This window comes from Chelonoidis abingdonii, chromosome 9 (genome assembly GCF_003597395.2).
Source record: "Chelonoidis abingdonii isolate Lonesome George chromosome 9, CheloAbing_2.0, whole genome shotgun sequence".
Lineage (NCBI taxonomy): Eukaryota > Metazoa > Chordata > Testudines > Testudinidae > Chelonoidis > Chelonoidis abingdonii.
This window is the reverse complement of record NC_133777.1, coordinates 72,717,173-72,733,847: the sequence shown is the minus strand read 5'-3', so window position 1 is coordinate 72,733,847 and position 16,675 is coordinate 72,717,173. Positions and strand designations below refer to the sequence as shown.

The 16,675-nt window shown below is 47.0% G+C and overlaps 1 protein-coding gene across 1 annotated transcript in view; it reads left to right on the top strand.

Annotated features, from left to right (window-relative positions):
* The window catches only part of AGBL1 (AGBL carboxypeptidase 1), a 377,222-nt gene that overhangs the window by 62,778 nt on the left and 297,769 nt on the right, over positions 1-16,675 (top strand). The window contains exons 7-9 of the mRNA XM_032806521.2: positions 7,286-7,494; positions 13,155-13,320; positions 14,722-14,795. Coding sequence (XP_032662412.1) covers positions 7,286-7,494; positions 13,155-13,320; positions 14,722-14,795 — 449 coding nt within the window. The remainder of the gene's footprint in view (positions 1-7,285; positions 7,495-13,154; positions 13,321-14,721; positions 14,796-16,675) is intronic.

The window sequence follows — 16,675 nt, the reverse complement described above, 5'->3', positions numbered from 1 at the left end:
ATCTGCTATGGGCTCAGTCATATTGTTGGATGTTAGCAATTAACAGTAGTTGGGAGGCTGAGTGATACAGCAGCATCCATAATTCTTCTGTAAGGACTTGGGTCTGAGTATGTCAATGCCCTTCACCAAATTAATGAACTAAACCTCCCAACCCCTGGTGAGGTGAGTATCACCCCTCTTGTACAGATGGAGAAACTGAGGCACAATACGGCAAAGCATCTTGCCCATAATCATGCAGCAAGCCAGTGGGAGAGATGGAGACAGAACTCTGACCTCCTGGCTCCTGAGTGCATTGGCAGAATGGCAAGTGTGTGGAGGGAGGAGGGACAGGGGAAGGGAAGCTGTGCTATATGTGACTCCATCCCGTGGGATCTTTTGCTTTTGTCAGCGCTGAATTCATGTCAAAAATGAAATAACACAATGCAATTTTTTGAAGGTAGGGGAAACAGTCAAGCTGAAGAAACAGGCTTAGGCAGCTGCCTGTTTGGGTCTGTAGAGTTAAACTGGGTAATTCTGAACATTCCTCTTGTCCCCCACCCCCATGACACAAGCCAACTGCATCACCCTAGCACCACATGATGGCACTGTTATTACAGCTATCCCAGGTCCCATCCATGCTTAATCCAATATTTATTTTTGGTGAGTAATTTGTTTATCTGCAGGTTATTTTAATCTAATTTTGGTCATATTTGTTATACCCAACTATCTATACTTCCCAGTGTTAGCAGTTTGCGTGTCTTTAAGGAAATTAGCTGGAGCCAGTCTGGGAGGCATTTGCTCAGCGGTTATTGAGGGGAAAGGGCTAGGGAAACAGACAGAGACCTTGTTGCATTGCTTGCCTGGTGAAATTGTAATGAGCAATTTAAAGAGACAGGCTGCGGTGACCTCCTGAGTATGTCTCTTTTATCAAGAGGATTCTATGGTGCAGGCAGCAGTTATTGCAAATGACCTTTTCACCCCTCCCCCTTTCCTCTCTCCTTATCCTCTTGCCTTACCTATTTTCCTATTTCCTCCCAGCCATACTTCTCCTTCCCTGGTCCTCCCCCCACCCCCTCCTCCTTTATTTAACCACTCACATTCTTCCTTTCATGAAGGCATGAGGATTGTGTGCCCAGTGAGATAAAATATCCAGTGTGATTCCCTCCCACACAGACTGGTTCCTCAAGGGGACATGTAGGCTCCCCAAGGAAGAGAAGAGGGGAGTTCTATCAAGCAAACATTTCATAGCCTGCCCATCAGGGATGGGTGTGCATCAGAACTGCCCATATTTTGTGGAAGGGTCAAAATTAGAAACTGGATCTCGGTTTTGCAAATGATGGCCCCACCTTTATAACACTGTGAAGCAAAACCACTGATCCTCCCCTTTCCCCTCTGAACTTCAGGATGTTTATAATTCCAGTTCCAGTTTTGAGGCTGTATCTTGTCTCTTCTTCAGAGCATAGTTATTCAGTGTAACTGGGTAGGGTGTGGGGGGAAAGGAAGGGTGGGAATGGATGTCCCTTTCATTTCTGCTCCACAAGATTGTTCTTCTCTCAGAGGGTTCTCAATGCAGAGGTACCTACTGTCCCAGAGTGGAAGGATGGTTTCAACTCCCACATGGACAGCTCAGCGCCCATCTGCATTTTGTCCTGAACGATGAAATAATGGAGTTGAGATGTTGCATCATTTTGTTTGTGTCTCTGTTAGTGATGCATTGGCAAATGAGGCATGCTTATCCTGATGGAAGGACAGTGTTTGTGTCCCCAGTGATGGATGGACTTCAGAAAGTTCAGAGATGGAGCTTGGAGAAGTCCTTCAAATTTCTGGATCCTTCTCTGAATTCTCCAGAGCACTTTAGTCTGAAAAACTGGATTGGAAATTTTGTGCAAACACTGTTTTTCATGGAATTTCAACACTTTGGGTTCCATCCAAGAACACAAGTACTAAGAAAATGAAACATATGGGAGAAAAATTAAACCTTTTCAAATTTTAAGATTTGATTCCCATTGGGGATAGCTTAGTGTGGCATTGGTTTGCCCTTTGTTAATCTTCACATGTTGATGATGCAACAATGGGCAGTTAGTGGAAGGTTCTCATGTCATGCTATATCTTTGTGTGAAATACCATCTTGGCTAACATCAGGGGACTTTCAGAGCTGAAGGACTGAGTCACTATAGTTGGAACTAAGGCTGATAGCTGAAACAGACTCATCTCCTCTGTGGACTGGGCACAGAGGGAGACGTGTACACATCCTGACCAGTGAGATACACTTGTGTCCTCTGTCTGCTCGCCCTGGTGTTGATACCTCGGTGACATTGCAATTGGATGCAGTTGTCCCAAGAGACGAAATAAACATTGGGTGTCTTTAAATGTCATCCTGCAGGCTGGATGCACAGGATGTGGGGCAGAATCATGGCTGCCCCTGAATTCTGAGATGGGTGGAGAGTCACCCAGAGGCAGCAGGTTTGTATAATTTTTGGTGGTGCCCAGAACAGGTCCAAGTCCCAACCCACCACACTTACCTTGTAAGCCGATATATTCTTAAAAATAATGTAAAAATATGAGGGGTCTGGGGTGGGGCTGGTGATGAGGGAGTTGGGGTGTGGGAGGGGCTCAGGCAGAGGGTTGGGATGCAGGGGTGAGGGTTCTGGGGTGGGGCTGGGGATGAGGGGTTCACGATGCAGGAGGGGGCTCAGGGCTGGGGCAGAGGGTTAGGGTGTGGGGGGATGAGGGCTCTGGCTGGGGCTGGTGATGAGGGCTTTGAGGTGTGGGAACGGCTCAGGGCTAGGGCAGAGGGTTGGGGTGCGGCGGGGTGAGAGATCTGGCTGGAGTGCAGGCTCTGGGGTGGGGCGGGGCTGGGGATGAAGAGTTTCAGGTGCAGGCAGGCTGCCCTGGGGCTGGGATCAGAGAGGAGGACTCTCCCCAGGCCTCTCCCCGATAGTAGCAGTGAGCTCTGAGGGATTGCTCCCCTCTTCCCCCCAGCAGCACACCTTGCACCACTGTCACTACATGTGCTTCTAGGGCCCCTTTCAGGTCCAGAAAGCTCCCTCGCCTCCCCTACGGTGGGTGCCAGGGAAGGGGGGCTGCCATCACATGTGTGCCTCCTCCCCTGCTGCTGCCCCTCACTGTAGCCTCACTGGGGTTGCGGGGTAGGGCTGCCCCTTGCCCAGCGTGAGGCAGGAGTGGTGACTGTGGGGGGGGGCGGTGAGGGGGGCTGTGCTGGTGGAGGGTCCCGTCAGAAAAGGGAAAGGTCCAAGGTGGAAGCTCAGGGTCAGGGCAGCCTGCCCTGCCACTAGCAGATGGGGGCACTAGGACTGAGCAGCAGCAGTTGATGCCGGGAGTCAGCAGAGCAGAATGCAGTGTGGAGCTGCAGGAGGCAGCCATGGGCTTGAGGCAGGGGCGCCCGGGGCCCGGTGGAAGGTGCGCGGGGGCAGCAAGTGGGGGAGGTGTGCGGGGGTGGCAGGTGGACCCCGGGGAGAGACCTGACCCCAAACATTGGTGGAGCCGGGCCCTGGAGTCACCTTAACAGGGAACCCACATCAGTTTCTTGCTGAAACCACTGAAACCACTAGATCTAGGCTCATCCTATTGTTCCACTGAAGGACTAGGCTCATCTTTCGGGAGAATTGATCCAGTTCCCATAGGGAAACCTGATGTATTTCTGGAGCAGGAATGGGCTCCCAGTAGCTCTTCTCTTTAGAGGTTGCCTTATACCCAGTATTTCTCAGGAGCAATCACTAGTATGTAGCAGGGAACAGGAGGTCTTCTTACCCCTTCCAAGCTCTTGGAGACTGCAGGGTTAATTTAGCAGAGCATCTTAGCTTCAAACCATGTCCTTGGCATAATGAATTGGCTGACTCAGATCAACAAAGAGACTACTAAAGAGATTTAAATAGCTAGACACAAACATCTTTGTTCTCCCTGGTAAGCAGTGGCTTGCTCCTCATATTTCAGGTTGACTGTAATCCAGTTATGTGATTGTATAAGTTAGGTGATCTCCAGTAGTCCCATGTGTGCAGCTTCAGAGGGGGCAAGGGTGAAAAGGAGAGGCTTCATGAGCGTCCCCAGAAACAGCAACAGCCCTGAGGCCATAATGACAGCTGACTGAAGAAGTTTATCTGCTATCCTCACACCCTGTTTTGGGGTCCCCCACCTGCCAGGTAGTGAACAAGCCAGGGTTCCCTTGAAACTGGAGACTTTTCTTTTGTGTGAGCTCCTGGCTTTAAATACGTCTTTAACCACAGTGGAACCTCCAGGATGAATGTACCAGATATGCTGGGGACATCCAGGCAAAGCATGCCTGTTAAGCGATCAGCTCACTCGGTGTGTCCAGGCAGAGAAGTGTGGCCCAAATATGTCCTCATTATCCATTGACTGCAATGGACTATTAGTGGAAACCTGTAGCACAGTGCAGGACCAACAGCAAAAAGGTTGAGAGGCAAAGGGTATTCTACCACCTACCACACAGAATGCGCAAATCCACTGCAGGAGGATCTGACTTCTTGCTGCCTACAAATGTGTGCAGGGCTGCTTGTATCTCTGTGACTTATACCCACCATCTGTATTTTAGCCAAAATACAGACATGCACAGACAGGTGCATCACGTAGATGGAGAGACCAACAGATAAGAGACAGGTGGGGAGGTTTCTGTTTTCCTTCCTGCCTTCTGGAGATTTTGGCATTCCTCTTTTTTTGCTCTCTCTCTTCTTTGCTGACTATAAAACTGAAAAAGGAATGGAAGGATAGAATGAGAGAGACCTACCAATGGGAGGAGAACAGGAGAGGTTGATGGGATGGTCCAGGAGAACCAGCCAAACTGAATATCTCAATGAGACAACAGCATTTTGGTTCCTCACCAGTAATTCTCATCTCTTGTAATCAAAGTGTTGCGGATATGGACACAGAATGATTCCCTCCTGTCCTGTCCTAGTAACCTTCCTTTCCTCTAGAACAGACTTCCCTACTTTAATTCATAATGCCAGTGTTTAGATGCTACAATGATAAATGCTACAGGAAACCTAAGAGAAATAAATAATAAATATCCTCAGCATTTAGATGGTGTCCTGCTTTCTATGCATAATGCACAATGGGAGGATTGGAAACTGAGGCACTGAGCGATCAAGCGACTTGCACAAGGCCATATGTATGAGTGACTGCCAGAGTCAGGAATAGAAGCCACGTGTCCTGACTCCCAGCTAGAGCTGGTTGAAAAATGGGGGGAAAATCTCCAAAAAATATTTTACAGGAATTTTACTTTGGTTGAAGTTTCTAACTAGCTCCACTCCCAGCCCTTTCTACTGCCACTATGCCCCATGGGTTCTGACAAATGGGTCGGAATGCTACATGGTGTGGCTCTGGCTCCATTCCTATTTCATTAGCCTCTGTACAAGGCAGAAGGCCATCCTGAGTCTGATTCAGACTGCCCCCAGCCCAAGCTCCCCAACTCTGTTCTGCCTCTTGTCATGTGCATATACTTTGGCAGAACTCCCTAAGCAATTCTTCACAGAAGATTGACTGATTTGAGGGGTTAGTCATCCTGAAGGTTAGCGAACATGACATCTGGTGGCGGATTAACAGGAAATCATGAATCAAACCATTGGGACTGATAAGGGATTCTCAAGCAATTGAAGTTTTCCAGCATGCGTGTGCACACCAATACTGAGTGAAGGTCAGAGGAGTAACATGTCTGTGGTCTCATACACACAATTGCCAGAACTGAAAACATGACATATATTGTCAGAGCTTTGTGGAGGCCAAGAAGTAAGACAGCAAAGGCTGCTGCAGGCCTGGATTGAGGTGCAGTGGCCGAGCTGCATGAAGGACGTAGGAAGGGAATAACAGAGACGGCAGATCAAACTTGAGGTGCTTCCGCAGATTAATGTGGTAGCCCTGGACTGGTATAGCAATGGGGTTGCAGGCCAGGATTGATTTGATTGGCAGACCTCCTGGGGGCTTCCCAGAAATGGAATGACAGGAGATGCTGCAGATCAGGACTGAAATATATTGGCAGACCTTTGTGCATAGCTCTTTGCTCCCATCAATCCTCCCTCTTTGTGCAAGATCTCTGTGTGATGTTTCCAAAGAACAGACAGAGAAGACTTGCCACACCAAGAGCTTTCTGTTGCAAATTGCATACAGTAATTGGGATTCAGGGGGCATAACACATGGTTCCTGGCCCTGTGGGTTGATGAGCATGCTCCTGGCAGCTTCTGAAGCAGATCAGAATGAGGCATGTGGTGGACCAGCCAGGAAAAATACATTCATTCAAGGACTGGTTTAAAGGCGAAAGAACAACCTGGAGCTTGCCTGTACTCGCATACGCTGGGGTAAGGTGAGAAACGCAGAGAAAAGACACTTCAGAAATGTTAAATGGCAGTGTTACTAGCTTTTGTGATTTTATTGCGAGTCTTGCAATTTTGTAAAGAACTTTTAAACCTTTATGGTTTTGGAGTAAAGCTTGAAAATGTGACCTGAGCACACACAAAAGGCTCAGAAACCAGAGGGCAAAGAAAAAGAAACCAAACGTGGTGTTTTTTTTTTTTTAAAGTCACTCGTGATTTTTAAGTTAAATCATGATCTTTTGAGCCTGATTTATGATTAATGATTGGATTGGTGGTCCTGAAATGGCAGAAGGGGCTGTGACTTTATAATCTCTGTTGTGCATTGGCTTTCATTACAAAGGGATGTGTGAGCATGCATCACATCTTCCAGCAGCCAAACACAACCTCATTGTCTGGGGCAGGGTCATGTGACTGAAAGGTGATTGGCTTTGTTGCCCACTGTCTGTCAGTCTCCTTTGGACCCATACTACTCTATGAGGATCACAAGACCCTCTCTCAACCAATCATATTGCGTCTCTCTTTTTTTCCCTCAATGGCTCCACCCTTTTCCATATTTATTTTGAAGAGCATAATGGGTGTCGTGGGTCAGATGGAGGCAGCCACAACTGCTGCTGCCCTGTGCTCCACTTGTAGGGCTGTCAATCCAGTCTCCAGGGCTATCAATCCAGCATCTCCTGCTTGTGCCAAGCATCTCATTGCAGGAATTGTCTTTAGTTTTTGCTTTGCTTAGTGCTATGCCAAGCACATGATCTATACTTAACAAATAACAATGAAGGTCACACATGCAAATTATTAAAATCAAGTTAATAAAGATGTCTGTGATTGTGTGCACAAGACCAAATGGATGTGCAATGTGTGCATGTGAGTGTGTAAGCATTGTGCATATGTATGACAATGATCAATCAGTGCTAGGGTGTGTGTGTTGGGGGGAAGTTTGCAACTCAACAATTCTCCTTTGGTTTCAGAGTCTAACAGCCGACGAGCGGTCAACAGAGGCTACTTGTGTGAACTGCTCAGGCTGTACCAGGACTGGCACCACTGCGATGCCTCCAATAGGTACATCCACGTCCGCAGGGGTCTCCTGCTCTGCCTCAAACACATCACCAACATCCAGTCTGCCAGGGAGACTTTCCTCAGTGCCCATGGCATGGAGATCCTCTTCACCACTGCACAGGTAAACGCGAGCTGGGGCCAGTTCAGCAGCTGCTTCTGGATTGTTCTACCCTTGCAATGTAGAATTCTTCTTATGTTTTAAGCAGAGCTGATTGAAAAATGGAATTTCTGTCCTGTAGAAAATTGCGATACTTTGACTATATTTTTTTTTGTCCTGAATCAGGACAGAAATTCAAAACATTAAAATGTTTCAAAAAAATTAAAAATAAATAAATAAATAAAATTTCAGTTCAGAAATGTTGAAACATTTCATTTTATGGATAATCTCCATCTGTCTGTGCCTCTGCAGGGCCTCATGGGAATTGTAGGTCCAGATCCCACATGCCGCTATTCTTCTCATGTACCCTATTCCCTGGCTAACTTGCATTTCCCAAGATGCTTCACAGTCTCTCCCTGTGGCCGAGCTGTGAGCTGTTGCAGCATCTCACGGGTGTGTGGGACATGCATCCTAATGGGACGGCCTTCCTCTGGTGCCTGAGGAATTGGCCACTGCTTCAGGTGGGGCTAGGGCAGGGATCAGCAACTTTTGGCACACGGCCCATCAGGGAAAGCCCCTGGCGGGCTGGGATGGTTTGTTTACATGTAGCGTCTGCAGGTTCGGCTGATTGCGGCTCCCACTGGCCGCAGTTCGCTGTTCCAGGCCAATGGGGGCTGTGGGAAGCAGCAGGCAGCACATCTCTCAGCCCGCGCCACTTCCCGCAGCCTCCATTGGCTTGGAATGGCAAACCGCGGCCAGTGGGAGCTGCAATTGGCCGAACCTGCGGACTGCAGGTAAACAAATTGGCTCAGGCCACCAGCGGATTTTCCTGATGGGCTGCATGCCAAAGGTTGCTGATCCCTGGACTAGGGGATCAGATGTAGCAAGATTTCAATCAGATATGGCTCTTGTGAACAGTAAGTCCCCAATGCACGTGGTGAACGGTGGAAGCTGTGTGAGGGCAATGTCTGTGACAGCTGATCATGGCTTGTTGCCTTTATAAGCCTTTACCAGTCCATGGTGCCTTCTAAGCTAATGTCTCCTGATAGCTCAGCCTGAGAGCAGCACTCTGAAAAGTGCAAACACTGGGTCACCTTGGGTGAATAAACAAGATATGACACACCAAGAATCCCTTGAAGAGTGAGGATGCTAATCCTTCCAAAGGTCAGAAGTGGAGCAGAAATGACAGCTTCAGGGGGTTCCAGTTTGCTTTCTCTATCACTTGCCATGGGAGATCTGTTGGCAGGGAAATCACCAAGGTTAATAAGTCCAAAATATCACATACCCTGACCCCTAAAAAGTACATTTTTGGTCTTACATTGTCTCCCTGAGAGATCAAATGATGTTCTCCCAACTGCCTGGAGGAAAGGTACAACTCTGTGAGGATCCCGCCCAATTCCCCATTCACAGCTAGAAACCACAGATGAGTGTGTGCACATCACACTGCTGCCACTGCTGGGACTCTTCAGCATCCTCTTGATAAAGAGATCCAGGGAGAGTGTGCTGGCTGCAGTGAGAGACCTCCCTGCTCTGGGAGACAGAATCTACTGAGAGTCCCTGTCTAGATGGTGTTTTAACCCTTTACAAATGTATTAGTTGTTGGTGTTTCGTCCTATGACCAGCTAACCTGGTTTTGAAGATGTTAATTTGATCTGATTGGAAAAATTCTGACAAAATGTTCTTTCTTTGGAATTAGCTGCATTTGCTTATGTGTTACTTGAAACTGAAACATTTTAAGACAATTTGATTTTGACGATGTTCTAACAGAACCCAGGAAAGACTCATATGGAATCTTGCCTGTCCGGTAGTTTTCTGTCAGAAACCTGTCTGCTTCCCTCTATCACCTTGAATCCTCAGCAACTCATCTGGCATGCTGACAGGAAGCTGAGAACCTGGAAGCCTTGGGAATCCTGACGCATGGCACTTCAGCAGCCTGGGCTTCTCGGGTCCCCTGCTCTGTGGCAACCGATCAGATAGCCTGCCCCAGAAATGGGGCTCCAGTCTCTTTTGTGATGAATTAAAAAAAAAGTGGGTTTTTGTTTTGAATCAGAATGGAAACAAATGTTGAAATATTACAAGTCTCCACGAAACCGAAATTCTTTTCTCCACCCAGCTCTAGTGTTAAACTGTTTCTATGCTCATGTTTAAATGTGCTGGTTAAAACATGCTAGTGAACACATCTTTAAACATGACCTATTGGCCTAATCTAGCTGAGGTCTCAGACAGAGCTCGCAGGCCTGGGAGGCATGCAGGTTGCAGTGAGATGAGAGAATGTTCTCTGTCCCGCAAGAGTGTACAGGAGACGGTTCCATGCAGCACCCTCTCTGCTTCTTTAGTATTTCCACATCTGATTTCTTTGTTTAGGGTCAGCTGGTATCTCCTCAGTCCCTGTGCCTTAGCCTCTCCTCTCAGTTAATACTGTTATAGTCTTAACCCTTCCTGTACTGGCATCAAATAACTCTCAAATACACGGAGTGCAGAGACTAAAGCACAGATGAGTTGAGTTCAGGTGAACTCTTCTTTGGATTTCTGAACTGAAAATTTGCTCCCTTATCTGCAGCACTCCACCACAAAGCACGCGCGTGCACACACACCCGCCCCCCCACACAGCTACAGCAACTTTACTCTCACACCATTTGCGCATACGTGAGAACACACCCTGCAGACAGATGCCACCCTATTAAGTTGCATGCCTTCAGCAACTTTAAATTCACCTTACTCCTTTGCTAGCATTAGCTCCGTATGCTATGTGGTTTAATCCCCACCTGTGGACTGGATCCAGAGGACTCATGTTTGATGTTGCGCTGTGCTTCACAAACAGTCCTTTGCACACTTACAGACCACATCATGTGAGGATCTCAAAGCATTTACAAACATTAATGAACATAAGCTCACAAAAATAGCTGCGAGGTAGTTAAGTGTCTCTTACTGATAAGGAAATTGAGACAAAAAGAAGCTGAGTGACTTGCCCAGTATTAGACAGTGAGTCAGAGGCAAAGCTGTGAATAGAAACCAGTTCTTCTAGGCCTTTGCTCTTCCCTTCCTCAGAGCTGATTTCAGAATTGTCTTTTCTCCCACTCTTATTCCTAACCGCCAGAGATCTAGAAACACATACTTAGATTCTTGTAGCTGAGTCTTGTAAGCAGGTAAGCTTAGATAATGTTTCTAGCCTCCCCATAGGAATCCTGACTATTTCCGCAGACTCTTATAATGCCCTTCATTCATACAGGCGGAAGTGGAACAAGAGCCGGTATAAAATACAGCCATTTTCCTTTTATTGCGTATTACAAAGCACTTCAGTTTGTTCACCAATCACCCTGCTGGACTAGCTGAATAGCCCCAGCCCTCCGTATTTCCTACTGTGGGATGCTCAGCCCGTGGCACTAACCATTTATTCTGTCTTCTGGTTTGTTCAATTTTCAGTGTCTACTGAGAGGGTGTAAACATTCTGAATGGTAATAAAAGATCATTTTGATGTTGCTCTTTCATGTATTGGTGCCTTTATGGTGCTTTCTGTGGCTTCTACTGATATTCTGGTGTGTAAGGGCTCAGTCCCAAGTCACCAAGGATACAGACACTCAGCTACTATGCTAGCAGGCATGGTACAGCATAAGAAGCTAGCTAGACAGATGATAGCTGTATTAGCTTTGTAGTCCTCTTCTCCCCTGAGGAAGCTATGGTGTATATACGCTCTGTAGCTACGAAACGACAATTCCTTTGTTTTCTCTGTATTGCACATATAAATTTCTAAGAACTCCACCTTTGTGCAGAGGCAGCAACCATTTTGTTCTCAGAGCTGCTGTCCTTATTACAGAAGAGGTACTCGCTATTGCACCCTCCCAAGGAGACTTCCCTTTTTATTCTTGCTTGTCTTGTTTTCCTTAATTTAAAAGAAGTTCTTCAGGCTGGAAATCTGTGGTTCCACTGTGCTTGTGTGTGTGCACGCGCATGGGAAAAAACTAATGGAGATCTAGGAAGCTGCCCCTGCACAGAATATGTCAGAACCATTGCATCCCCGGCTGAGGCAGAAGCAGATGCAGGCTGGAACAGGGGCAGACTAGCGTGGAAACAGGCACAAGTAGGCTGGAGCTGGAGCAAAAGCAGTCTGATGAAACTGTTGGCAACAGGAGTGTTCCTGGCCAGATAGTGACGCTGAGCAGAATGGAGAGATTGTTTCCCTTAGGAGCCTATGTGCCTGAGGTGGGATCATCTGGTGTGGGTTCTTGCCTGTGGATTGACTAAACCCTTGCTAAATGGCGCAGGGCCTGTTACTAGACCTGCAGGTAGTTGCTTCTGATGGCTTATCACTAAGGCAACATTTTTGTCACAGATATTTTTAGTAAAAGTCATGGACAGGTCATGGAAAATAAACAAAAATTCACGGCAGCCCGTGACCTGTCCCTGATTGTCACTAAAAATATCCATGACAAAAGGAGTAGGTGGGTTCAGCACCCACTGCTGCCGGGGCTCCTGGGTCCCCCACCAATGTGGTGTATGGGAGCTCTGGGGTCCCCTGGGGACTGGGCTGTTGCGGGGTCCCCTTACCCTGGACAGCTGGTAGCTGCAGGGTCCCCCAGCCTCTGGCTCTGGCGGCAGCTGTGGGGAGTCCCCGTTGTGGCTAGGCAGATGCAAGGGGTCCACTGGCCGCCTGCTGCAGCTGGGCAGATGCAAGGGGTCTGCCAGCCACCATGGCTGGGCAGCTGCAGGGTGCCCCCACCAGGTTGGGGGCTGGGAGCTGTGAGGACAGGGCTGGCTGAAACCTCCAGCCCCAGGGCAGAAAATGTCAATGGAAGTCATGGATTCTGCAACCTCCGTGACATAATTGTGCCTTACTCATCACACTCTGGCTCAGGAATGACATGGGTGGCTAAGTAGGAAGTGCTGTCCCTTCTGAATCAGTATTGAGCCACAGTGCAGTGTTGAACGGGACTGTGTTTTATGTAGCCTTCCAGCTTGCTGGCAAATCTTAAAAAAAAAAAAAAAAAAAAAAAGTGAACTGACAAAATGTATTGCAATTTTGAGAAAGTCAAAAAGTGAAGAAAAATTCATTTCTGGTTAAATGAACCATTTAATTTGGATTTAGACCTTTTTTTTAAAAAAAATGTTTTTAAATTTGAAGGAAATTTCTGAATGAAAAGTTCTTCTCGAAACATTTGGACTTTTTTGGCATTTGTTTTAAATGATCACTTCGGTGAAACTGACACGAATTCACAAAATGTTTTGGTCGCTGAATCAGCATTTTGTGCCCCCCCGCAAAGCTCCAGCTGAAGAATTTCACCCCACGCTAGCTGTAGGGAGGTGTATGGATAACTCAGTAGCAGGTGCTCTTTTTTTCTCTGAGACAGTACTGACCCCAGTTCCTTTGAGTGGTTCTAGGGGACCCTGTGCCCTTTAGATGGGTGTATCAGCAGATAGTGAATGAGCTGTAGAAGCAGATAAACTATTGAAAAACCAAGATGCTGTGCTCCCATGTAGACTTCTCTAATGTGATAAGGAAGGAAAAGGATGAAAGAGAAACACAGGAAATATAAGGGGTTGATGCAGAACTGGCTGACTATTATTCAAATGCTGCTTTTGAAGGCTTTCAGGGAAGCATCTATTTAAATGTCTGGTGGATCTGCGCAAGAGGAAGGATGCTTCTGAATGGCAAACATCACTGAATATTCACCTTCGTTACTGCCTAGGATTGCCTGGATAGCAAGCCCCTGGATCCTATAGTAACTATAGTGGCCCAGATCCTGAGGAAGTGCTACCCCAAGAGGCCTCTGCCTTTGGCTACAGTACACAGCTCCTATTCCTTCTCTCTTCCTGGGAGTGTCAGCTCCGAACCTCCCTGTGCAGAGTCTGAAGGTAAATTGCTGACTGAAGGGAGAATGTGTGTGTGTGTGTGTGGGTGTGGGGTGGGGGCAGGGACTGATGGGGAGAATGGAAGGTGGGGGCCCAGGTAGAGAGGAATGCAGTCCTGAGCTTTGCATTTAAAACTTGCATGGTGGCCCAGACTGTAATGCTATAGAACTGAGTCTGAATCCCTCACTCCAGTGTTTCTGTTAAGGCCAGCAGGTGCTGTGTGGGGAATGGAGATGTGAGATAGTGAAGGGTAGGGGTAGTGAAATAATCCTTATGGCTTTAAAGTGACCAGAAGGAATGGCCTTGGCAAAGGCTGGAACTACTGTTGCTTCATGGCAACTGGGAAGGGAGGGTGTGTATGTGTGTGTGTATGTACATATGTGTACACACGTCCTTGCTTGCAACTTTTTCAGTAAATTGATGCTGTTAACCAGCAGCCTTTTTTCCTTCTGAAATAATCTGTCTGTGGCTATGCTACATGAATGGAAGTTGTGAGCACTTGCAAGCCAGTAGGCTGTATGCCCAGGCAGGTGAGCAGCATACGTGTAAGAAGCATGCCCAAGAGTGAAACACATATGACCTTGTGCACAGCTGCCTCCTGCTGCCAGCCTTCACGCTCCAAACCAGCACCATTATGGTACAGCCCAAACAAAACTCTGACTACTATTTCATCTGTGCAAACATTTTCAGCAAAGATTGTGGAGCTTCTACTCTATACCTCCAAATTTCTGCCTCACCTCTTTAGAAGGTATTGATCTTCAGGACTTTCCTTGATTTTCATGGGACATTTCTGATTTCCTCTGGATGCTCCTGCGTCTTGTAGTCTAGGCATGCAGGACATACCATAGCAAGAATAAAACTCACCACCCTTCTTGCCTACCCCACCTCCAGCAAAGCTGAATCAAGCAATACAATCCATGCCCAAGAGAATTTTTACCCCCAAAAGGGAGAAGAGCCAGAGATGCCATAAAGTCCACTAGGGACTTCATTATTGCTATTAACTTTTACATGGAAAGTGCTCAGAGACACTAGTAATGGGGGTCAGACTAAAACCCTCAGGTAGATATATAGATTAACAGCATCGTATAATATCTTTGCAGTGAAGCATAAAGTCATCACATTGCTTTGTAACAGAACATACTGCCACATTGTGATGGTGAGTGTCAAAGTGTCGAAATGCTGAGATTTCATCCTGGAGAACAAAGGTGGAAGCCCTAGGTCCCATATCTGATGGAACACATGGGATCTGATCTTTATTCTAAGTCTTACATTCAGCTTTGTGGTGGTCATTAGGGACAAGGCATGTGTGCTGCACACAAGAGTGGCCTGTCTTTTTGGGGAGGGTTAGAGAGAAGGATGTTATGATGGAGGCCACCTGCTCCACCTCTTTTTCTACTTTTGCAGATGACTGTGAAGATGATGGTGAGGAAGAGGTGGAAAAAGACCTAGATAATGAGGGTCTGGAGCATAAAGAGGAAGTAGGTATATGAGTGACAGCTTCCTTTAAAACCCTTCATGTTCTGTGAAGGGAAGGTTGTTTGTTTTTTTTCTTTCTTCCTGATTTGGAGCTCTGATAGACAGGGTCGCCATTTCAGACTGGGGGCAATTTTAACTGTGATTCCAGAGGCTACTTGGGCACCTGAAAACTCTTTGTTTTTCAGATAGTAACTTAGATAGAGTGCTCCTGTCAGATAGCAATTTCTAATTCCTATATAAAGAAAGAAAGAAAATTAAATAAATATTAGACCTACTTAGCTCTAATACTAACATAGAATCATAGAATATCAGACTTGGAAGGGACCTCAGAAGGTCATCTAGTCCAACCCCCTGCTCAAAGCAGGACCAATCCCCAGACAGATTTTTGTCCCAGATCCCTAAATGGCCCCCTTAAGGATTGAACTCACAATCCTGGGCTTAGCAGGCCAATGCTCAAACCATTGAGGTATCCCTCCCCCTCAATCTCTAAAAAAAACATGTTCTGACATCTTGTGACAATTCACTTAAGGGACACTGATTAGGTTGAAAAATGTAATGTGTATTCTTGCTTTGTTACTAATTCATGAAGACAGCAATAGCAGGATATTTTGGCTATGTACCTGGGCCCCAGTCTTTAAAACAGCTTGGCTTCTTTAAGGTACAGCTGGAGCACCCACTCTTAGCCACTTTCTTTTACCTGTTCCTGGTCATGAACAAATAATTTAACTAATTATTCAGAAAATTGTTTGCTTTCTCTCCCCACTCTCTCTCCCTGCCACACCCTGCTACAAAAGGCACAAATCAAGGATACATTTGTAACCCTTCTGCCAGGTGGAGCCAGCAGCAGCCAGGGCCAGGCTTAATAACTAGAGGATCCTTTTCAACAATACAGCACAGAACCGGCTCAAGCCCCCCCCAGTAACCTGGGAAAATTACACAATACCCCTGGGTGCCTCTGAGAGGCAACATTTCCTCACTCGCAAGCACAGAGTCTGAGTGTAGAAAAGAAACTTTTAATGAAAGGAGGGAAGTCACCTGACGTTAATTAGGGGAAATGCCACAAGCAGGATTCATAATCATAATATTGTGAGCAGGACACCAACCCAGAGTGCTCCCTCACCATACCCCACTCACAGTGGTTGTCCTTGGTCAGTGAGGATCCAGAGTTGAGAGGTGCATCTGTGTGAGTTTACTTGCAACCTGGGGAAGAAGGCACCTTGCTTGCACCACCATCTGAGCATTTTCTCTGGCTGGCCACCCCTCCAGCCATGGTTCCTCTCTGCTGGTTGGTCCTCCAGCCATGGTTCCTCTCTGCTGGCCGGCCCATAAGCCATGGTTCCTCGCTGCCTGCCTGGCCCGCCATCTGTGAATCCTTGCTGCCTGGCTGTTCTGCTAGCTGCTGTTTGTCTCTGCTGGCTGCTCCACCAGCTGCTTGCCAGCCATTCGTTTGCCAGCCGACTGTCAGTCACCTTTTACTGCTACCTGCCTCTCTCCTTTGACCTCTGTAGTTCAGTCTCTTAATGATTTTCAGCTCTTGGCAGGCTGGGCAGAAACACTTCCCCACCACAAGCGATTTCAGCTCTCATTTGAGCACTTTAACATAACAAAAAGCTCCTTTGAACAGTGAGGAGAAACAGGTTAAACTAGATCAGGGCCCCTTAGGGAGAGTCCACACCTCCTCACTGGGACACTGTCCCACCCCTCTTACTTTCACAGGGGTCTGGCATTCGAGCCCCTGGCTTAGCGAGTTCTTTTCCGCTGAGAGTGACCCCTCAAATGGCACAAAATCAGCACAGTTCTACTCCCCTTTAGTTGTACAATGAAGATAACGTTGATGATAACTTTTCATTACCCCGCATTCAATATTAAAAAAATATATAAT